The sequence below is a fragment of the Podarcis vaucheri genome (assembly GCF_965113315.1).
Source record: "Podarcis vaucheri genome assembly, chromosome: 5".
Lineage (NCBI taxonomy): Eukaryota > Metazoa > Chordata > Lepidosauria > Squamata > Lacertidae > Podarcis > Podarcis vaucheri.
In genome coordinates this window covers 6,797,894-6,821,994 of record NC_138763.1, presented here as the reverse complement: position 1 = coordinate 6,821,994, position 24,101 = coordinate 6,797,894, and the positions used below count along the sequence as shown (strand labels likewise).

The following is a 24,101-nucleotide window of genomic DNA, read 5'->3' as shown; positions in this document are numbered from 1 at the left end:
CCAGCGGTGCATGCTCTTACTCCAGGCCTCCCAGTTGGCCCCATGCAGCCTTTCGAAGGGGATGTTGAAGCTTTCATGGCCCTGCTGTGCCTGAGCAGCAGCCATCTCCTCCCCCCAGGGCTTCTCACAAGCGTACTCACACGTTTGCCATCAAGCTGGACCTCCTCCGAAGCAGCCGTCTCTCTTGGCTCTTGGCTCCGATCACCAGCATTCCTCACTGCCCTCCCTGGCAGGAGATCACAGCAACTCAAAGCTGGCAGCCTTCCTCCCTTCTCACACTTATCAGGAGACGCGGATCATCCATAACCTCTTAAAGTGAAGATAATTTGCCGTCCAGTCACTCTTCCCTGTGAGAACTCTGCTGGGAAAAAATGACCTGGCAAGATAGCAGAGTAGCGGCAACGGTCCTGCTTCCGTGTGAGAATAGGGATAAATCAGGTCCAGAGACGGTCCGTTCTAATCTCTAGTAGCTTTATTTACAGAGCAATAAATCAGTCAGACACCATCGGAACATTCCGGCATGTTTTTGTGCTTTTCCAAAGCACTCGCCCAGCAGCCTCTAAGTTGGGCTGCTTCTCTGTCCGTTGCAGAGACAGATCTGAAGAGCGTCAGAACAACATCCTGTGACGCACTTCTCGGCATGTAGCTCCTCCCAGCTCCTCCCAGAACCAGATACAGGACACCAGTGAGTTTTAACCCTGTTAGTTCCAAACTCCACATCAGTGTCCATGTTAAGTCTGGTTGCTGTATTATTGTGGGTGAGGAGATGTTTAAGATTGGGTGGCTGTCTGTAGGCAATGAAAGGTCTTCCTCCCAGGAGCTTGAGAAAGAGAACTGTTGTTGTCTGGGGGAGGTTGTAAATCTCTGATGATGCACTGAACTGTTTTAACTTGGGAACTGTATGTGATTACTAGTGGTGTTCTGTTATTTTCTCTTTTGGGTCTGTCTTGCAGCAAGTTCTCTCTGGGTATCAGTCTGTTTGTTGATCTGTTGTTTAACTTCATCAGGTGGGTATTTTAGTTCCAAAAAGGTTTGCTGTAGATCTCTTAGGTGAGAAACCCTGTCTGTAGAGTTGGAACAGACGCGGCTGTAACATAGAGCCTGGCTAAGTAGAATTGATTGTTTGGTATGGTAGCTGAAAGCATGTAAATATATTTGCCGGTCAGTTGGTTTTCGGTATAAGGTGGTGTCTATGCATCCATCCTGTATTTTTATAGTAGTGTCCAGAAAATGTATTTCTTGCATAGATTGGTTCATTGTTAGGTTGATGATGGGGTGAAAGTTATTGAATGACTGGTGGAAGGTGTCCAGGGTCTGCTGAGCATGTGTCCAGATAATAAAAATATTGTCAATGTATTGCAGGTGCAAGAGAGGTAGAATAGTTTATTAACTATTGTTTTTGTTAATTTATTCATCTACTTTAAATATATACTCTTATGAAACTGCAGGTTATTACAGTGTTCCGATCTGTTTACAATTTGTCTGTAAATATTCAATAAACCATTTCCATTCTTTTATAAAAAGTTTGTTATCTTGATTTCTTATTTTTCTGGTAAGTTTTGCCATTTCTGCATATTTTATAAGCTTTTGAATCCATTCTTCTTCTGATGGAACTTCTGCTTCTTTCCATTTGGGGGCATTCTTGCTGCTGTAGTAGCATACATGAATAAGTTGATGTACAATTTGGGAAGTTATGTCCTTCTAATTCCCAAAAGCTTCTGGGGGTTGTTGTTTTTAACAAATGCTATTACAAACATCTTTTTCAATTCATTATATATCATTTCCCAGTAAGTTTTAACCTTACTACAAGACCACCACATATGATGAAAAGAACCTTCTTTCTCTTCCAACACTTATTTAATTTAGATTTATACATTTTTGCCAATGTACTTGTTGTCAGAGACCATCAATATATCCTTTTCATATAATTTTCTCTAAGACCATAACTTGCTGTAAACATCAGGAAGAACTTTCTGACAGAAAGATCTGTTTGTTAGTGGAATGGACTCCCTCAGGAGGTTGTGGACACTCATTCATTGGAAGCTTTAAAGCAGAGGTTGGATGGCCACCTGTCATGGATGCTTTAGCTGATATTCCTGCACTGCAGGGGGTTGGACCAGATGACCTTCAGGGTCCCTTCCAGCACTACAGTTCTTTGGTTCTATGATCAGTATGGAGGGGGTTGAAAGGGGGTGGCCAAATCAGGAGAGAAAAGGAAGTGCAGAAAGAGGAGTGATCTGTGTGTAGGAAAGAGTTGAGGAAAGTGACGAGGAGGGTGGAGGAAAAAAGGGAGTAAGAGTAAGAATGGGGATGCAAAGTAAGTTGCAAAAAGGAGGGAGTAGGAGGCTTGGGGATAGGGTTGAAGATGAAAGCAGGTGCATGAAAGGACCTGAGAAACAGGAGATGGGATGAAGGTGATAATGGGTGCAAAGCAGAGCTGCAAAAAGAAGAGACCTCAGCAGTTGCATGAGATGGGAAGGGGAAGCTCTAGGGGGTTAATGTGTCAGGAATGGCAAAGAGTTTGGCAAGTGGAGGAAGCATGAGTGCAGCCTCCTGTAACTTTCCTATTGTATTACGCCTTGCAGCGGGGAACAGCACAGAGTTTATAAGGATGGGGATGTGTTGTACCCCCTGGGATAGACTCCATATTGAGTTCTTTAACTCCTTCTGGCAGCTGGAAGCGGAACATTCTCAGCAGGCTGGTCAGAAGGATGAAAATTTCGGTCTTTGCCAGCTGCATTCCCAAACACATGCGAGACCCTGCGGAGGAGACAAGGGGAAAGCAGCAAGTGAGCAATAATTTACTTTCCAGTGTCCATTTCTTTGTACTCTACACCAGTGTTTCCCAACCTTTTTTGGGCAAAGGCACACTTGTCTCATGAAAAAAATCTCGAGGCACACCACGTTACAGCCCCGTGACGTCAGCGCGCAGCGTCACGCCGGGAGGGACGCACGAAGGAGGGGGGAGGGCGAGCGGAGGCAGCGGCGAGGCCCGTTCCTCCCCATCTGCCCCTTTCCATGCAAGGAGCGCGAACAGGTGTGAGAAGGGGGTCAAACCTGCGGGCCGGCGCCGGGGAACCTCCAAGCTTTGGGGGTGGGGGGAGGAGGCAGCAAAGCGAGGCAGGAAGGAGGGCGCGGCTTGGCTGGGTGAGCTTTGGCAGGGGCAGGGAATGAGAGCCGCGAGGCGGGCGCTGCGGACGGAGGCGCTGCCCGCCGAGCTCGCAGGCAGCCAGGCAGGCAGACGGTGAGAGCCCCGCGCTGGGCGGCCTCTCCTCGCCGCCGCCGCTCCGCATCTCGCCACCCGACTCGCCCGCCTCCCTCCGGGGACGGCGCCCCAATCGAAAATTTGACTTTTTTTAAAAAAAATAAAAATCTTTCGAATTTTTTAATTTTTCCCACGGCACACCAGGCAACATCTCGCGGCACACTAGTGTGCCGTGGAACAGTGGTTGAAAAACACTGCTCTACACAATACTATGGTGAACTAGACATAGTTAGGACAGGGAAATAATCAAGGCTGTTGTCAATTCCCTAGCATGCTGAGTGCCAACATTTCATAGTTGATTATGAGAGGCAAACTTTGGTCAACTGCCCTGAGCAATAGCAGGATAAGTCACAAACCCAGATTGAAAGAAACTGAAAGAGATAGGAGGAGAGGGAGGAGAGGTTGTAGAAGCTGATTTCCTTGGGCTTGCACCCCTGGTTTCGGTTTCAAGGTTTCTGGGTTTCTTTGTTTATTTGGTGCTGACACAAAGAGAGCTGCAAGGCTTTTTAAAAAAAATACTCAACTGCCTCTGCACAATCCCCAAGGGTGATGTTCTATGAGCTTAATAATCTTCTTCTTAATAATCTTCTTCTTAACCTTGCATTGTGCAAGAAGATCCAGCACAGGGCTAATCATTTTTTTTATTTAAAAAAAGAAATCATAGTACTCTGAATTCGCTCTTCCCTCCCTCCCACCCAACAACATAAAATATTTGGAAGGGTATATTGCTGAGGGACAGGGACAATAAGGAAAGCGCCATATAATATCTGCAAGTTTAATATTCCAAGGGCAGCTCATAGAATGTCTAGTTGTAGGGTCACAGCTAACCGGGCTGAGACAAAGTCTCTGCCTGAGAGCTGCTGTCAGCCAGAGGTGACACTATAAGACTCAGTAAAAGAACTCTTTGATGTCTTATGGAAAAAGTAGAAAATCATTATCTCTAAGATGAATTAGGCACTTTAATTTGCCTTTCAACTGTTTCATCATCATAGTCTTAGAATACGATGGGATTCTAAGTGTAATATGAGAATTATGGCTCAACAAATCCCAGCATTAACAATGCAGTTGAGTGTACATTATGCATCGACCCAGGTAATCAGGCCTATTGTTCTCCGCCAACCCACCTGAGAAGTTCTGAGCTGGTGCTCCAAGCTCAAACTGCATGGCTCTTACAAGCCATTTTTAAGTCTTTACACCCAGTGCTATTTTTCTAGAAAAAGAGGTGCTAAAACTTACCACATATACCTTTTATAATGGCAATGATGCCCACCTGACAGGTGCTGGAACTGAGTTCCTGTGAGTTCCAGCTGGGAAAAAGCCCTGCTCATACCAATAATTTAGGAACTTTCAGCACGGTAACTAAGTCAAGTTTTACTGCTTGTGCAATGTTTTCTGAATGCTGTGTGGAAAAGCAAAGGAATCTGACCTTTGGAGAGTTTGTATGTGAACCATTATAAACTTACCAAATGTGTGGTCTTTTCCCTCTTCTTTGGAAGAGGGGACTTTTGAAAAGAACTCACAAGGGCATATATTAAAGGTCTAGCAGCCTATATTTCCACACTTTACTTTGCTGCATATTTTTTGATTTAAAATCTTTGCTGGGGTGTTCTCACCAAATGAGTACTTGCCCCAAACCTGGATCTTGGAATTCTCCTTTCTATATACCTATTTCCCCCCCTGACAACCAACCAGAAGAACCTGTAAAACCATGCTATATTATCATACAAAAATGGCTGGCTCATCTTTACTTTAAAACATCATCTACAACAATTGAATAGGCATACAGTGGTACCTCGGGTTAAGTACTTAATTTGTTCTGGAGGTCAGTTCTTAACTTGAAACTGTTCTTAACCTGAAGCACCACTTTAGCTAATGGGGCCTCCTGCTGCCGCCGCACCACCGGAGCCCAATTTCTGTTCTTATCCTGAAGCAAAGTTCTTAACCTGAAGCACTATTTCTGGGTTAGTGGAGTGTGTAACCTGAAGCGTATATAACCCAAGGTACCACTGTAATTATTTGTATAAAAAGGTTAAGAGATGTTTGGAAGTTAGCAATGAGCATGTCTGCTGAATTTCTGCAGGAACAATACTTTACAGCACGTGGCAGATGACATTAAACACCCAGCTCCTGACAGATATGGGACAAAAATACTCCTTTGTTCTTTGAAAACGGAAAACTGGCACATACCCCAATCTCCTATAGAGGTCAGGATGAAAGAAGTAGAAAACAGGGTGATTTCATTGCAGACTCAGTTCTGAGTGTGGTTTCAGACCAGGCTAAATTACATCCCAGGAAAAGATGTAGGGTAGCTTTAGCCTAAACATGCCCAGCAGTGCTACTCCTGCCAGAAGGATGTTATTTCTGCTCTGCCTCCCTTGCTGCTGCTGTTGTCATTTCCTGGAATCTCCCCAATAAGCATGCCTACAAATCACAGCATAGCTTGGACATTGGCATTTACCTGCACCAAATGGCAGGTATTCTTCTCTAGCCACATATTGTCCGTTCTTGTCCAAAAAATGATTTGGGTTGAACTCTGTTGGCTTCTCCCATCGTGTTGGATCAAGAAGAACAGAACGCAGATCGGGAATAATAATAGTCCCCTGCAAATAAGAAACAATTGAAAGGGAATGCACTCAGAACACTGGATTGTCCTTCACTACCCTAGGGCTAATATTTGTGAAATTCAAACTGAATTTAAACTGGGTGGGGTTTTTGTGGGGAGAGTGGCATTTACCAGTGGCCAGATTCATCTCCAACTTTTTTCCATTTAAAAGCTGTCTGTATGGGCAGGGGAAAGGACGGTCTCATTCTCTCCATCCGTCTTTTAAAAGGGAAGACCCAAAACCAGAGGAAGACTGCTGGTCACCATATTTTCTCCTCCTTGATACATGAATAATAGAATTCTAGAGCTGGAAGGACTCCAAAGGACATCAAGTCCAATCACCTGTGATACAGGAATCTCAACTAAAGCTTAAATTACAGAAGACCATCCAACCTCTGCTTTGAAATCTCCAATGAAGGAAAGTCCACAAGAGCTCTGTCAGAACTTGAAGCCATTGGTTTAGGTCAGGGGTCTGCAACCTTTAAGACAAAAAGAGCCACTTGGACCCGTTTCCGAAGAAAAAACAACTGGGAGCCGCAAAACCATTGCGACATTTAAAACAAATATATCTCCCGAGCCACGATCTGACAGCGGGCGGGAAGGTGACGTCGGGACGGTGCGTGACTAACGCACGCACCGCCCCCATGCGACGTCACAGCCAGTACAGCGCCCGCCACAGTGAGGAGTGTCGGGGCGCACAATGCGCCTCCTCCCCTCACTAGTATCCGCCCCGGAGCCGCGGCAAAGATGTAAAAGAGCCACATGCGGCTCCAGAGCCGCGGGTTGCAGACCCCTGGTTTAGGTCCTGCCCTCTAGAGCAGGAGAAAACATGCCTTTTCTATTTCCCATGTGATAGTCCTTGAGATAGTTGAAGATGACTATCATATCTCCTCTCAGACTCCCTTTCCCCCAGGCTTTAGCATAACTAGCTTCCTCAATCATTCATCATAAAGCTTAATTTCCATACCCATTATACTCTTGCTCACCCTCCTCTGTACATGTTCCAGCTTGTCAATATCCTTCTTAAACTGTGGTACCCAGAACTGGACACAGAACTCCACGTGTGGTCTGACCAAACTAGAATAGAGCAGTACTATTGTTTCTGGACACTATACTTCTGTTGATGCAGCCTTGTATAGCATTAGCTTTTTTTTTAATGCTGCACCACACTGTTGACACTATACTCCTGACAAAAAAAAAATAGCACTAGCCAATGATGAAACAAGTCTGCAGATGGAACTCCTGCTCTTGTGTGGTTTTCCTGCTCTTCAGGTTTTAGACAACACAAGCTCCTGAATGGCTGCCTGCAACACTCAATACACTGCAGCCCAGTGATTCTGTTTGTTCTTGGGACACAGGAATGCAGTTGTATCATGCTTCTATACCTTGGGAATGAGGAAACCACAAATCTTCACATCCTCTATACATTGCCTGAGAACCCCAAAAAGTAAGGCATATTTAAAGCGCTGTGTTTCATGAATCACAGCATTGATGTAGGGCAATTTCTTCTTATCTTGATAGCTGATTGAGTGAGCAGAACCTATGACATCGTCTATCTCCTTGTAGGCTTTATCTGAAGAGAATGATAGAAACATATGGTTTATTTTGAATATTGCATTCCCCCCCCCCGATGGACATTTATTTCCCATGAACTTATTCCATATGATTCTGTGAATGAGTCCCTGTTTCTTACATTTATAGCCCACCTATTCCTCCAAGGAGCTCATGTCAATGTACATGGTTCTTCTCTACTCTAGATCCCAGGGGTGAAAAAGGGGAAAGTGAACCTCCGCTCAGCTGTTTCCGGTTACTAGAGCTGGCTGAAGGGCTATGATCCAAGGCTGTCTGTTTTACACTTAAAAACAAACAAACATATCCTCCACCCCACAATATTTCCTACTTTCTTTCATTAATCCTCTTTTCCTTACTTGATCTTGGCAAACATCAATCAGGGAAAGGGCTCAGGCACTTATTTCACAGCAGAGGCAATGATGGCATCTGCTGGGGACCTCTTGGCCAGTCCTCTGCATGGGATCCAACTGTTAGAGGTTGAGGTCCCTTTGCTCCCCCCCTAAAATATTTGAGGGGCCCAGACCAACCCAAAGTTGATGGATGTTACCATCCAAATGTGGACTGGGGCTTACCTGCCCCCCCCCAATAATTTATTTGATTTGGCACCCCTGCCTCTTTATATCAAATAAATGAGCTTCTCTCAAAGAGAAAATCACCCGCTAAGCTGTGCAGAGGAAAAGGTGGCTTCATTGGCTATGTGTTAAACTGCCATTTATATTTCAAAAGATTCCAAAGTCCTTTTATCATGGCCAAAGAAAATGCAAAGAGGGAGTGAGTGAGCCCAGCAGAACAATGACCTCTTTATGCATCTTTCTCTCCCTTCCTTTGGCCATGCCGTTTCCCAATCTTCAAATTGACAGTAAGAGCTGTTCGACAGTGGAATTTGCTGCCAAGGAGTGTGGTGGAGTCTCCTTCTTTGGAGGTCTTTAAGCAGATGCTTGACAACCATATGCCAGGAGTGCTCTGATGGTGGTTCCTGCTTGGCAGGGGGTTGGACTCGATGGCCCTTGTGGTCTCTTCCAACTCTATGATTCTATGATTCTATGAATTGTCTTCCCTCTATTTGCACAGCCATTCCTCTCCTTCAGAAAAACTTTAATTGACTCACTTAGCTTCATCCACTACCCACAACTGCCTCCTGTTCCAACTTTCTTACACATTCAGACCCTCCATCTCTTCCTGTCCCAGTAATAATAGATTGGAAGCTTCCTATGGGGACAGGGCATTCAGGGCATTTTACATTTCTACTTCTGTTGACCTTGATTTTAGGTTCCAGAAACTATGTAGAAAAATGTTGGTGGGGAAAAGGGTTCTTTCTAGATGAGTAAGTCAAAAGCATTTAACTTATTTTGATAACCCTTTGTCTTCCAAAACTTATATCATAAACTCACTTACTATTAACTATTTCCGTTCCTTTAAGTTCCTTATTTTAGCACCTCATTAGATATTGTCAGGGGTTCAGGAGCAGAGGCGAGGGCAAGGGAGGAAACAGAGAGTGAGGGGGAGGAGGCAGAAGAAAAGATGAGTGATGACGACGACCCGAGATCTCCGAGTCTTTCCATTGAATCAGAAGATTCACAGGAAGGAGCGCCAGTGGCCAGAGCAAGGGGGGAGCTTAGGGGGACACCCCAGGAAGAAGAGTCCAGAGGGGGCTCAGAGAGCAGCAGTTGGAAATCGGGACCAGCGTCACCAACAGAGCGCAGTGGAGAGGAAGGGCGCCAGGTATCGAGCTCTAGCAGCTTGCAGCAGGAGGGAGGGCATGAGTCAGGAGTGGCCACACCTCCATCGGGGAGCGAGGAAAGGGTCAGGCGGCAAGTGGAAGGTTGGGTGCGTGCGCCAAGTTCAAATACACAGGAAGGTGGAGCAGTAAGCAGCCCGGAAAGGGAGCCAGGTCCTAAAGCCCGACGCAAGGAGACAGAAGGATCCGGGGGGTCAGCGTCAGAAGCGTCCAGAAAGGAAGAGACCACGGGGGGCAGAGGGACCCAGAGAAGAACGGTCAGGCGGAAAAGGTGGAGTAAGGCTAGGGTACTTAGTTGGTGTACAGGGGGCGGAGACTCAGACGGAGCTTCGCCGGTCTAACCCATAAGACGTAGAGTTGCACGCAGCAGCTTGAGAATGGAAACTGTAATTCAATAAAGACTTTTACTAAGTAACCGCTGGCTAGCATGATCCTCTGTGAGCTAGGATCTTGAAGCAGCTCTGACAGATATGAATGAAACCTTTGAAGAATTACAGTCCACTGTCAAGAGGTCAAGAGAAGCCCAGGCTCCCATAGCTCCCTCTCTCACCTTGGATATCTGGATGACTTGCCAGGAGGAGAAGCGCCCATTTCAGAGAAACGGTGGTTGTGTCTGACCCTGCTACAAAGAGGTCAAAGATACACTGAGCCATGTTTTCTTCATCATAGTTAGACTCTGGGTCATTCCTGTTCTGATGCTGAAAATAGGGAAGGTGACATGTCATTTACATGCATTACAACCTGTCCTTCAGCATTTACTTTATCTACTTTCACCCACTTATTACCATACCACCTTGTTGTTGTTGTTTAGTCGTTTAGTCGTGTCCGACTCTTCGTGACCCCAGGGACCAGAGCACGCCAGGCACTCCTGTCTTCCACTGCCTCTCGCAGTTTGGTCAGACTCATGTTTGTAGCTTCGAGAACACTGTCCAACCATCTCGTCCTCTGTCGTCCCCTTCTTATTGTGCCCTCCATCTTTCCCAACATCAGGGTCTTTTCCAGGGAGTCTTCTCTTCTTATGAGGTGGCCAAAGTATTGGAGCCTGAGCTTCAGCTTCACAATCTGTCCTTCCAGTGAGCACCATTCCACCAGGAAATGCTTAATAAGGGGGGATGTCTGTGCGTCTTATGGAGTGAATGTGTGGTCCCTGGAGCCAAGTTGCCAGAGTGCAGCACGCTCCTGGGCTGCTCTTTGGCGGTGGGGGGTGGGGAAACCGCGCTGCTTTGCCGGCAGCCTCCGCTTCCCCCTGCAGCCCCAGGAAGCTTTGGGAGGCTTTGCGTTGCTTTTGCTGAAGCCAGAACAGCAAGAGGGATAGCAAAGGCTCTTCAACAACATTTGATTCAGAATATTTTTTTTTCTTGTTTTCCTCCTCTAAAAACTAGGTGCATCTTATGGTCGGGTGCGTCTTATAGAGCGAAAAATACAGTAGGTGGTGCGTCAACAGGGATGTCTCCTGTTGGCACTCCACTGCCCAAGGCTGTTAGCAATTTGACCCCTCCCAACCATCTTTTTAAACCTCATTTGAACAGTTTGTTATAATACTGTTGTTGTTGTTTTAAAATAAACATTTTAAAAGCCTTAGCCCCACCCACTAAATTGCTTCATGGATGGATTCAGAACAGGTGGTCCCCGGGGTGGCCTACAGAAAATTGGCCTGAATTGAGAGCCACAGATTAAGGCCACAAGGCACACAGGGGGGATTGTATACATTCCTGCAAAGGATAGCATGAGTTAGAACTATGCACCAACATATCCTCCACTGAAGAAAAGTGAAATTAAAAATGAAACCATTGAACCAGTAGAGCTTTCCTGTTGTCTCTGCCCATGTTTGAATGCGAGATGAACACCAATCCAGAATAATTTATGCACAGAAGCAATGCTCCAAAGGGAAGACCCCTTACTTGAGACACACAAATTTCCACTCATTTACACTCACATTTGGGGTTATAGAAATACCTGGCATTTCCTACCCGTTTCAATAGATGTTCATGGATGGAAGTCAACCTACTTTAGGAACCACAATGACTATGAGAGAAATTTGGCGAAACTCAATGTGCTTTTCAGCTGAGATTCAGAATAAAAATATTGGTGTCTTGGCAAGACATTAGTATTCACATGTAGGACGGAATATAACAATTCCTTGGATGAGCAGGATTCAGTTTCAAAGCAGGTACTTACTTTCTCCATCTCAAGTAGATAGAAATCAATGAAATCCTGTGGTTCATGCAGAGCCAGATTCTCCTTATGCTTCTCTATCTCCTCCTTTGCAAATGACACTACCATCTCCATGCAGGACAAGGCCTTCTTGTGGGGCCCTGGGAGATGTTTCACGAGCCATGGGAATGCTTCATACAACTAAAGGAAAGATAGCAAAAATGCTGTCATTACCATGAGGAAGCTTGGTCACATGTTTCATGTTTTAGATTAGCACTTTAATAATCTGCATAATCCTTCAGGGCTAGCATATTACTTTGAGTCTAACTGAGAAGAAGGAAGGTGTTTGCAGCTTCTCCTGAATCTCACAACAACTGGTTCTGGGAATTATCCCCAGCTGAAAATGTGAAAGAAAAACATTGCTCAATATATTTTCCAGCTCCCAGACTTCATTCCAAAACTGGGAATAATCCCAGGACTCCTCCTGGAACAAGTGAGTGGTCTTTTTGCAGGAGGTGGGGATGGGTGGAGAATATGGCGGGGGGGGGGGACACGACACATTCAAGTCAGTTGACATTTAAACATGAATTTGTCTAATATGCAAGTTCAAACACAGCCATCCTTTGAAATGTGCACTTCTGCAATTTTTATTATTACTTATTTTATTTATTAAATTCCCCAGTTGCCCTGTCAAATAATGCCCACCTTTCCTCTACAAAAAATCTTTTAAAAACAAAACTTTTCCTTTTTTCCTATTTTCTGCATTAAAGATCAATTGCATACCTTTTCTGAATACCATACACACACACACACACACACACACACACACACACACACACATATATATATATATATATATATATATATACACACAACAAAAAAGTTGTACATTTATGTCGTTTGTGACAAGCGAAACAAAGTTCACAACAACAAAACAACCGCCCCCCAAAAAAACAAACTCATATATTCTGACAATAAATCTTAGTGTACAGGTAACTTCCTGTCGTCTCCATACTTCACTTAGTATTTACTAACTTATTGCATAAACATATCCATTCCTTTTATAATAAAGTATCATTTCTCCTATATCCTTATTTCTTGCTTAATATAGCTACAGAGGATATTCAAAGGCTATGACTGAGTTCAAACTGCAACAACTGTTCTTAAGATATGTTTTTAAAACTTCCCATTTTGCAATACAATGGTACCTCTGGTTACGAACGTAACCCGTTCCGGAGGTCCATTCTTAAGCTGAAACCGTTCTTATCCTGAGGTGCACTTTTGCTAATGGCACCTCCCACTGTGCGCACGCCTCTGACGTGTGACTTCCACTCGCATCCTGGGGCAAAATTCACAACCAGGAGCAACTACTTCCGGGTTGGAGGAGTTTGTAACCCGAAGCGTGCGTAACCAGGAGCATTCATAACCAGAGTTACCACTGTAAATACTTGTTTTGAATTATCTTTCATTTTTCGGTTAATTTGGCTAGCATATTCAACTAATTTTTGTAACCATTCTGACCTGAAAGGGATTTTATCACTCTTCCAGTTAGTCGCCATTAGGATTCTCGTGGCGACAGTGGCATATAATTAGATTTAAACCTAATCTATCTTCTCCAACACTCTATCCTCTATCATAATGGATTCCAGGAGGCTGAATGGGGGCCTAAGATCCTTGGGAGACCTCTCTGGCTCAGTAGGAATGAAAATGTCTACTCACAGAATGCTGGATGCTGCCTTGAAATTTTAGGACAAAATCTATGGCTTCTATCAGCTTCCGGAACTTTTCATCTTCAAGAGCAAACCGGTACCCAAAAACTACAGCACATATCACGTTGGAGACTGAATTAGTGATGGGCATGGAGGGGTCAAGTGGTTGTCCTGCAAAATAAAGTTATACCAATGTGAGTTCAGCTGCTCCTGTTCATGCTGAGAGTGGGATTTTATGGTGGTCAAGAGAAACCCGCTGTGATCTCCAGCACAATGGGGCAGTGTGTCTCACAGAAGGTTTGGTGGTTCAAGTCCACCCAGGGACAGCTATGGTCAGAATTCCTGTATTGCAGGGGATTGGACTAGATGACTCTCTGGGTCCCTTCCAAGTCTACCATTCTGTGATTCTAAAGCATATTACATTCCTTTCCAAAATGGACAGAGGCAGTACACATAGATTTCTGCAGACTGGAAAATAAGAAAACCCATCACCATCACCTAGGATCATGTACCCTTTGAACTTGCAATGACCTCCACAAGCTGACGGGCCTCCTCTGCTATTTGGTGCTCCATGCCTTTCTTCCCCAGCCCCAGCTTCCGCATAGTTACCACTCCAAGCCGTCTCTGTTGCTTCCAGACGTGACCATTTGAGAATATAATACCTATGGGAAATCATTGAGAAATTATTATTTACAGAAATTAATGTAAATAACTAAGTTGCCAGCCTGGAAGAAACTATGTTCACTGAAGTTCATGTCCTTGAATTTAATAACTACTTGGTGTCTCTGAAGCAAATAATTAGAAGATGATGCAGAATCCGTCTCAGAGTATTATATGGGCATCTCTACGATCTTGGCGTAACAGAACCTCACTTTCTATTGCCTTTTGTCATTCAGAAATTCATTATTCATTATTGTGTGATAACAGAACAGAAATCAGGTGGTCCCAGTAGTCCCTGCACTTTAAAGTATCAGAAAAATGTGAGATCTCCAGATATGTGATATCTACGATGGGAGATTTTGTCTAGCGTTTAAAATTATGGAAAACTCAGGTGATACCTGCAAGTTCAGTCTTTGTTGCACAAACAACCAGTGTTGATAAAGATAAACCCAACTCCTTCTGTGGCATTAGCTATCCCTCCCAGTTTGGTGTCATCTGCAAATTTGATGAGCATCCTCTCAATTCCTCCATCCAAGTCATTTATAAAGACATTGAACAACAACATGCCCAGGTAAGAACCTTGCAGCACCCCCTTGTCCTCCTTTCCAAAATGATGAGGAACTATTAATGAATTTGGGTTCTGTCAGTCATCCAGCTACAAATCCACCTAACAAGTACCTCATTCATGCCACATTTTAGCAACTTCCTTGCAAGAATATAATGGGGGGTTTTGTCTTTGACTTCTGGGGAATGAAATTGCCAGTGAGGCAATGGAGGAATTTGCCGGACCTTACATTCTTGGCAGAGTTTGAGTTCCAACAGATATCAGGGAAATTGAAGTCTCCCATGACTCTCCTTTTTTGAATGTTTGGTATTCTGTTCTAGGGAGGCAGCATCTAAGTCTTCAGTCTGGTTTGGCAGTCTATAGCAGAGTCCCACAGTAAGGTCACTGATGTTTCCCTCTTATACAGTTTTTACCCATATAGTCTCAATCTACTTTCCTTGCTCAAGGTCTCTTCAACAGGTATATACTTTGTATTGTTTTTCACTCATATTTAGTTGTTGTTTCTGCACTGTTTTAAAACTATTTTAGCTGTTTTTATATGTCTATAAGTTGCTGTGAGACATTCAAGCAGAAGGCAATTGATAAATTAATAAGTGACGATGATGGTGACTGCCCACTGGGTCTACCCTACGTAGGATTATTGTTCAGTACCAACAAATTTGCCAACAAAGGTCCGTATAGTAAAAGCTATGGTTTTCCCAGTAGTAATGTATGGAAGTGAGAGCTGGACCATAAAGAAGGCTGATCGACGAAGAATTGATGCTTTTGATAGTATCTGCAGGAGGCCTTCACCCACAGAGTCTGGTTATTGACTAGGTATATAAGGAATGAGATAATCTTTTGAGCATCTTGATCCCAAGTTGTATATGCCTTTATACACCAATACCAACATCATGAAATTATTCTGTGAGCCATCCCAATATTTTGTGATGAAGGGTGGTATATAAATTTAATAAATAAAATAAAATAAACCCAGTAGCTAATTGGCAGCCAGTGGAATTCTTTCAACTCTGGCATAACATGTTGGCTGTTTGTGCCCCCATGAGCAGTTGACCCATTGCATTATTCATCAGCTGCAGCTTCTGGACTAATCGCAAGGGCAGTCCCAAAAAACAAACATTGCAGTAATCCAACCTGAAGGTTACTAGTGCATGAATGGCAGTAATTAGGCTATCCATAAAACACTTGCTAGAGGATTGGGTTGCATCTAGGTAAGTTTTACTCACAGAAGACTCATGGAAATTAATAGACCTTCATTAGCCATGCACATTAATTACAATGGGTCTACAGCAGGCCTAGCATTGGCTCCAACAACCCATTTCCTGCAGTTAATAGAGAAGCTTTGTTCTGTTTATCCAGGCAGTCATTTAAATTTTTCTCTGGGGGAAATACCAGTAGATTGTCTCATTCTTCACTACTCACCCTTTCCTTTTGTGTTAAAGAAAGACGGCACTGGCCGCTCGTCAAATTGTTCAGAGTGGTCAATGAGAGCTTCTTTCACTGCTTGGAATCCAGACAGGACTACAAGGGGCATAGGTCCCGTCCACATGGTGTAAACGTTTCCATATTGCTTTGCCATCTACCATTTGGGTCAAAAGAGAGGAGAGGAACGTTATGTTCAAAGTAAACAGGTGGCTATTTCAACTTAACACATGAGCTCCAGCCTTCCTTACCTCTGCAGCTTCTCACAGCTTCTTTTGCCAGCATCTCCCTCCCTCCCTCCCTCCCTCCCTCCCTCCCTCCCTCCCTCCAACTCTTCGTGACCCCATGGACCAGAGCATGCCAGGCACTCCTGTCTTCCACTGCCTCCTGCAGTTTGGTCAAACTCATGCTGGTAGCTTCAAGAACACTGTCCAACCATCTCGTCCTCTGCCATCCCCTTCTCCTTGTGCCCTCAATATGGAGCAGGAATCGGCAAGCCACTCCAGTATCCCTGCCAAGAAAACTCCATGGACAAAGACAACAGGTATGTTGTATTCTAACTTATAGAAAACACCTGAAGGCAGCCTTGTATTGGGAAGTCTTTAGCATTTGACGTTGTATTATGTTTTTATATTCTGCTGGAAGCCACCCAGAGTGCCTGGGGATACCTAGCCAGATGGGTGGGGTATAAATAATAAAATTATTATTAATTATTATTATTGTTATTAGGTTGTGAACTGCCCTGAGCTGTGGATTAAGGGTGATATTTATAAATTTAATGACTAATAATAGCTACATGTGAGCGACAAGCTCCTTCATTTTCTTGGAAAGAGATGATGAGCTCCTACTTCATTGCCAAGGGAACGTTGTGCCCATTAATCTGTTGGAAGGCGGGAGGTTCCCAGCATTCTAGGTCATAGGCAGAATACAATGGAAGAGAAGGAAGACAAATTCCAGAGCTTATCGTAATAAGCTGTTTGATTAGTTCAGCTTTTGTTTTGCAAGATGTGTTTCAGAGATAAGCCTCCTTAATCCAGCAGCTACAAGCAAGGTACACAGTAATAATATTAAAACTAATGTAAAAGGACAAGGTTCTTATTAATATTGAAAGGCACAAAACCATGTAAACAAGGTCAGTTATTTTAGACTAATTAGGGCATGGGTAGCTAAGTGAGGGGGACGCGGGTGGCGCTGTGGGTTAAAGCCTCAGCGCCTAGGGCTTGCCGATCGAAAGGTCGGCGGTTCGAATCCCCGCGGCGGGGTGCGCTCCCGCTGCTCGGTCCCAGCGCCTGCCCACCTAGCAGTTCGAAAGCACCCCCGGGTGCAAGTAGATAAATAGGTACCGCTTACCAGCGGGAAGGTAAACGGCGTTCCGTGTGCGGCTCTGGCTCGCCAGAGCAGCGTTGTCACGCTGGCCACGTGACCCGGAAGTGTCCCCGGACAGCGCTGGCCCCCGGCCAATAAATGTGAGATGGGCGCACAAACCCCAGAGTCTGTCAAGACTGGCCCGTTCGGGCAGGGGTACCTTTACCTTTAGCTAAGTGAAATCAGCAACATGCCAAAAAGTTGCTGCATTTTCTATATGGCAAGTGTTGAATTGTAAATGGTAGCAAGATCAGCCTGTGAACTTCCTGTCCCAGTGCCATTTCTTTCACAGTGGCAGTCAAGGGCAAAGTTTGTAATACAATGCTCTGGGTGAGAACCAAATTTGTCACCCCCAAATAGACCTTCGCAGTTAAGGATCTTCTCAGTTTTGCACACACAACCTCGGTGCCCTCAGTGCTGGACCTCAGTGGAGTCTGAATGATGGGGTGGAGGCGCTCCTTCAGGTATACTGGGCCGAGGCCATTTAGGGCTTTAAAGGTCAGCACCAACACTTTGAATTGTGCTCAGAAATGTACTGGGAACCAATGTAGTTCTTTAAGGTCTGGTGCAATATGCTCTCAGCTGCCACTCCCAGTCACCAGTCTGGCTGCCGTATTCTGGATTGGTTATAGTTTCTGGATCACCTTCGAAGGTAGTCCTACATAGAGTGCATTGCAGTAATCCAAGCAGGAGATAACTAGAGAACACACCACTCTGGTGAGACAGTCTGCAGGCAGGTAGGGCCTCAGCCTGCGTACCAGATGGAGATAGGAGACAGCTGCCCTGGACACAGAATTGACCTGCACCTCCATGGAAAATTGTCAGTCCAAAATGACTCCCAGGCTGCACACCTGGTCTTTCAGGGGCACAGTTACCCCATTCAGGATACCTGCTCTCCCCCTGCCCTCCAAAAACAGTACTTCTGTCTTGTCAGGATTTAGCCTCAATCTGTTAGCTGCCATCCAACCTCCAACCAATCTGAGTAGGCTGAAAGCAAAGAGTAAGGTTACCGTAACTTCTGTCATAGAGCTTCAGTATGCTGACAACAACGTAGTGTGCACACACACAGAGGATGACCTCCAAACCATCTTAAATATCTTCACAGAAGCTTATGAAAATCTTGGCCTATCGCTCAACATCCAAAAACCAAAAAAAACCAAAGTGCTGCACCAACAAGTACAAAACAACCCCTCTGCAGCACCACAAGTCCAACTCAATGGTGCAATGTTGGAAAATGTTGATCATTTCTCCTACCTGAGCAATTATCTTTCCACAAGGGCTGACATTAATGCCAAAATCCACCATCGCCTGAGCTCTGTGAGTGCAGCATTCTCTCAGCTGAAGTGTAGAGTGTTTAAGGACCAGGACATTCGCAGGAATATCAAAATGCTTCTTTACAAAGCTATTGTACTACCAACCTTCCTGCATGCTTGTGAAACATGGACCACTTATAAATGCCATCTCCAATTCCTCGAAAGATTCCATCAATGGTGTCTCAAAATGTTTTTACACTTCACTTGGGAAGACAGGCAAACTAATGCCAGTGTACCAGAAGAAGCAAAGATCACCATTGTCAAAGCAATGATTCTTCAACATCAACTTCATTGGACTGGTCATGTTGTGCAGATGCCTGATTATCATCTTCCAAAGCGACTACTCTATTCTGAACTAAAAAATGGAAAGTGTAATGCCAGTGGTCAACAGAAGAGCCTTAAAGACTCTCTCAAGGCAAATCTTAAAAACGTAGTATAAACACTGACAACTGGGAAACAGTGGCCTGCGAGCTCTCCAGTTGGAGAACAGCCTTTACCAAAGGTGTCATGGGCTTTGAAGACACTCAAACTCAAGACAAAAGGGAGAAACTTGCTAAGAGGAAGGCATGCTTGGCAACCCTCGTCATGATCAACTCCCACCCAGAAACCTATGTTCCCATTGTGGAAGTTTGTATGGATCCAGAATAGGCCTCCACAGTCACTTACAGACTCACTGTTAAGTCTATGTTCATGGAAGACAAACTTACTTGGCTACAGGTGATGGAAGAAGAAGGAGGAGGAGTTGCTCTTGGTGAGATTATTACCTGGAGATTAGTGTTTACTGCCGAGATCCATTAAGAATGATTTGCTATTTTATTAAAAGTGTTTCTAATTTGAGTGACCAATATGAAGATTTTCCAAGGCTTAAGAAATTGAGTAGCATATGCAGGTTAGTATCTGTTGAAAGGTTGCCATGAATGAATGCTGCGGACCTACGTTCCCTGTCATTTTTTAATGCCTTTTCTTAAATGTGTCTGTTTGGTGCTGTGGGGTTTAAATATGATGTGCATATGCACCAGAAGTGATAGCTCCAAAAGACTTGAAAAATGCGGGCAAAGATTTTCATGTTAAATCTCTGGTTGGTCATAATCATAAGTGTTATGCGCTTCCTCAGTGTAACAGTATACAACTTACATTTCTGATTTGTGATTTTTGAATGGACATTTTCATCTTTTATACGGTTTTGTGGTTTTCAGTATTATTAATAATGACCTTTCATATTATTACTATTATTTGTATTGCGGATAGCTTCTGACAAAGGAATGATTTGCTCTAGGAAATTGCACTAGGAAACAAAAGAAGTTTATCTCTAAAATGCATCCAACTAAACATACAGTTGGGCTAAATAAACAGTTCATTACAAGAACCACCAGAGCTTGTCTTGGCTGTGTTCAATTGTCCTTGGTGCTTTGCCCCTCTTCTTGCTTACAACACCCACTACATTAAGTGTGCCCCCCCCCCGAAATTGATAAACTACAATTTCCATCAGCCCCGGCAAGCACGGCTGATGGCCATGGAAGATGGGAGTTGTGTTCTGCAGTGGCTGGAGGGCCAAAGTTTCTGCACAACTACCCCGGATTATTTACAAGCAGAGGGGATAGACATGCAGAATAACCATCAGAGGTGGTTTTAGGGTAGCATGACCGGTTTGGCCACACTGGGTGCCAGTGCCTCAGGTGGCACCACAACAATGATGTACAATGGTACCTCGGGTTAAATACGCTTCAGGTTACATACGCTTTAGGCTACAGACTCCGCTAACCCAGAAATAGTACCTCGGGTTAAGAACTTTGCTTCAGGATGAGAACAGAAATCGTGCTCCGGTGGCGCAGTGGCAGCAGGAGGCCCCATTAGCTAAAGTGGTGCTTCAGGTTAAGAACAGTTTCAGGTTAAGAACGGACTTCCGGAACGAATTAAGTACTTAACGTGAGGTACCACTGTATAATGGAGAGCAAGTGGTGAGTGGGCAGCGCCAAATTTTAGCACTGCACAGGGAGCCAGTGAAATTCAAGAGCCCCAAATCCTCCTCTTCTTCCATCATCATTCTATCAAACTTTTATCTGCATGGCAGCTGCTAGGTCTGCCTGTGTATGGCCTGTATAACACAGCAGCAGTGGCAGGAATGAACTAATTCAGATTAACAGATTCACAGAATTAATTCCAAAATCTCTGAATTGTTTTTGTTTTGTTTTGTTTGTTTGTTTATTAAATTTGTTAGTTACTTTTACTTGCCCTTATTATACCTGAAAGTAGTTTGTAAAAATTCTGGGTGACTTGAAAAGGAATTAAGTTACTTTTGCAATGGAACCTTGGATGATTTTTAATTAAATTCAGTTTTAATTTTAATTCAATGATTTTTAAGTGTAGGAGTTTCATCGCATTTAATTGTGTATTAAATTGTGGCCCTTGCAGTTAGCATTTAAACCCATGGTACTGTTTAAGCTTAAATACCAGAATGGTTGGGGAAAATTGATAAAACAATTATTGACATTAGACTGAGTTATTACTAAGAAGTACCTTAATGAAAGTATCTTCACGAAGCTTCGCCCCGGATTTCCACAAACCTCCAATGACAGGAAGCGGAAAAGGTCCTGGAGGATATTGCCTGCGTGACCAGAGTTGTTTCAGGAAGCGCAGAATCAGAAGAACCACCAGCAGAGCAATCAAAAATGCCCGTATCTCCATCCTTCTCTTGCTGTCTCTTTCACCTTGTTTCTTTCTAGGATTCCTGGTTAGGTTCAACTCTCCTTCTTCAAGAGCTTTTTGATTCCTCAGAGACCTCGGCATTTCTCTCTCTCTTTATATACTCCATTACTAAAAGCAATTAAGCAACAAAGGTTCTGACATCCCATCAAATAGCCCTGTAATGAGATCTCGAGGCACGCACCACAGCCGGACTCTATAATCATTCTTATGTGTGTCACTCAAATGTCCGGGGGGTGTGTGTTTAATATGAATTGCAATTAGAATTCTAGGTAGTGTGAGACTGATTTGTGCCACAAACATTCAGGGAAATGCATACCATACATTCATGAAATTAAAAAAGTATGTGAGAAAAGGCCTGCTGCATCAGACCAATCAGTCCTATTGAGTGCAAGTGCCCATGGGAAGCCCTCAGGCATGACATGAAGGCAATATCCCTCACCCACTATTGTTCTCCAGTATTTGCAGCATCTGATCCTGGAAATCTGGCATTGTCCAAGGGTGCAATGGGAAGCCTGAGGCCCCCCACCCACCCACTTGCTGCCTCCTTGTTCACGAGGTGGTTCCCTATTTTTATCCCTTGAAAAGTACATAGAGCTAAAGGAGGAAGCTGGGACATGGGCCTGCTTTCCCACATCTTCTTTCTGCTCCATGTGTGCTGGATCCAACTTTGGAAAAGCAAAGTGTGTGGGGGCACATTCTCCTTCTCTCCTTCTCCTTTGGTGGTGGTGGGGCTCATCTGGGAGCCAAGTGCATGGTGCTCATAGGCAGGGATAGCCAACCTAAGGCCCGGGGGCTAGATGCATCCCAATTGCCTTCTCAATCCGGCTCGCGGATGGTCCGGGAATCATCATGTTTTTACATGAGTAGAAAGTGTGCTTTTATTTAAAATGCATCTCTGGGGTTATTTGTGGGGCATAGGAATTTGTTCATCTCCCCCCCAAAATATATAGTCTGGCCCACCACATGGTCTGAGGGACGGTGGATCAGCCCACGGCTGGAAAAGGTTGCTGACCCCCGCGACTAATCCCAAATTCCCAAGATGTCCATGTCCATTAGTAGTGTATCCTTCACGAACTTGTCTAATATCCCTTTAAAGTCATTTAAATTGGCAGCATCATGGTTGTGTGAATGTTTTCTTTCTTTCTTTTATATTTCCATGGATTTCTCTGCTTCATCTCTCAAATGCTCAGGGAAGTCTGAGGTATCTGTCATATAGCCTTGCTTTTCCAAACCATGCCTACAGGCAGGTCTGGCACAGTCTTTAAGTGGGGTGAAGCCATTTCCTCAGATGGTGGAAGCCCCTGTGTTGGCATCCCCATGCCAGTGGCAGAGAAGTAATGCTGGCATAAGCAATGATTTTGGATAAGATCTTCATTGAGATCTAGGTGATTTTTGACTGAGATCTCAGGATAAATCGCTGAGATCTTTCCTGTCATGGATTGGCTGGAAGCAGAGGAGTGGTGGGAGGCACCAGCTGGGGAACCCCTGAGGGAACCCCCAAGGAAAGAAGGCTGAGAGTCAGGGCATTGGTGGTAGGGTGACAATGAGTGGGCAGAGGAAGAAAAGGGAGCAGATGGGGAGGAGGAGGAATCAGCAGCTGAAGAGACAACAGAAGGGGTCTGTGGCAGGGAGCAGTCCAGAATCAGAGGCTGGAAAGGAGGAGGGTCAAGAGGCAGAGATGAAGGAGGCTGCTGAAGAAGCCAGGGGGTCTCTCCTTCTTGCTGCAACATTTACCACACCCTCGTCTCCTGCAAGAAGAGGGGAGACGGACTCTCCCACATGGGTAATGTGGGCAACCAAATGGGGTGATTTGCCCTATAGGGGAGAAATGGAGATCAGACTATTTGAGCCCACTTCGTACCATACTGCACACTCACCTCTTCTCATTTTCTAGTGTGGGCTGTGCTGAGTGTGTGTGTGTGTGTGTGTGTGTGTGTGTGTGTGTGTGTGTGTATATATATATATGCTTTCGTAGATTTTCACGGGTACAGGAATGCAGGTTTTGGTGTCTTCGGGTGTCTTCCCGTGTAAGAGTCGGGGTGTCTGTGCGACGTTTCGACGAGGTCTCACTCGTCATCTTCAGGCTGGTGCTTTCGGCTTCTTGTTACTGGAACAGAGCAGAATCTGGTGTTTGAGTTCCTATAAATACTGTTGAGGGGTGTGGTGTATAGCCTCCAACGTTCTGGGCAGAGAGGAAGTTCCTAGATTAGTGTGCCTTTTCTTCTTTTGTTCCTTAATTACTTGAGGGATATCTTGAGTGATTTCATGAGTGATATTCTGAATACCACTGGGTGGGTCATTAAGTGTAGATTAGTTGCTAAAGCTTTCGTGTCTTGACCTCTTGAGCTTGTGAAGAGTTTTTCTGAGAAGATGGCTGTGCTGCATTTAGTTGTGTTCTGGCTTGGCTTCGTGTATAGGGGCGAGCTGTGATTTTGTGCTTTGTATATATATGGGGTGACACTAATTGGCCTGTGTCACATCTTTTTTGCCTACTTCATATCACTGAGTGTCATCTGTGTGACTGGAGTGGTGTTTTGTTAGAATTTAGCTCCAGGTGGGTGAGTGGATTTTGGATAATATCTGAGAGGAGTTTCCAAGGGCTTTGAGCAGCTGGCAGCTAGCTCAGAAAGATGGGAGAGATTAAATCCTTCCTTCAGTCCATTCACCTCCTGGACCTCATTGGTTTTGGTTCATTTGGTTGAATTATTCCGATTGCAAATTCTATAGTTGTTACATTTTAATAAATATAACCAGTTAGCCACCTTTCTGGTCTTGAGTCTTCTTGGGTGTGTTGGCAATTAACCATTAGTACAGTGGTACCTTGGCTCTCAAACTTAATCCATTCCGGGAGTCCATTCGACTCCTGAAACCATTCAAAAACCAAGAAACAGCTTCCAGGTGGCTGCAGGAGCTTCCTGCAGTCAAGCGGAAGCTGTGTTGCACGATCAGCTTCCAAAAAACATTCGCAAACCAGAACACTTACTCCCGGGTTTGTGGCATTCGGGAGCCAAAACGTATGAGTACCAAGGC

General features: G+C 44.5%; 1 protein-coding gene across 1 annotated transcript; it reads right to left on the bottom strand.

Moving 5' to 3' along the window:
• Positions 1–1,358: 1,358 nt before the first annotated feature.
• Positions 1,359–21,155, bottom strand: LOC309533138 (cytochrome P450 2J2-like). The gene is made up of 9 exons (XM_082224318.1): positions 20,883–21,155; positions 15,688–15,844; positions 13,553–13,702; positions 13,051–13,211; positions 11,356–11,532; positions 9,728–9,869; positions 7,253–7,440; positions 5,724–5,865; positions 1,359–2,760 (listed from the first exon to the last, which is right to left on the bottom strand). Exons 1-9 carry the CDS (start codon positions 21,150–21,152, stop codon positions 2,573–2,575), a joined length of 1,575 nt encoding a protein of 524 aa, XP_082080444.1. The 5' UTR covers positions 21,153–21,155; the 3' UTR covers positions 1,359–2,572.
• Between the last annotated feature and the right edge of the window lie 2,946 nt (positions 21,156–24,101).

What these genes read in the sequence shown, in the direction of transcription:
- LOC309533138 (XM_082224318.1), bottom strand. Translation starts at nt 21,152, where the DNA reads ATGCCGAGGTCTCTGAGGAATCAAAAAGCTCTTGAAGAAGGAGAGTTG. An exon ending in CTTTAACACAAAAGGAAAGG is followed by an intron (nt 13,703 to 15,687) that starts GTGAGTAGTGAA and finishes GATTTCCCATAG; the next exon opens with GTATTATATTCTCAAATGGT. An exon ending in AAGTCATCCAGATATCCAAG is followed by an intron (nt 7,441 to 9,727) that starts GTGAGAGAGGGA and finishes CATTCTCTTCAG; the next exon opens with ATAAAGCCTACAAGGAGATA.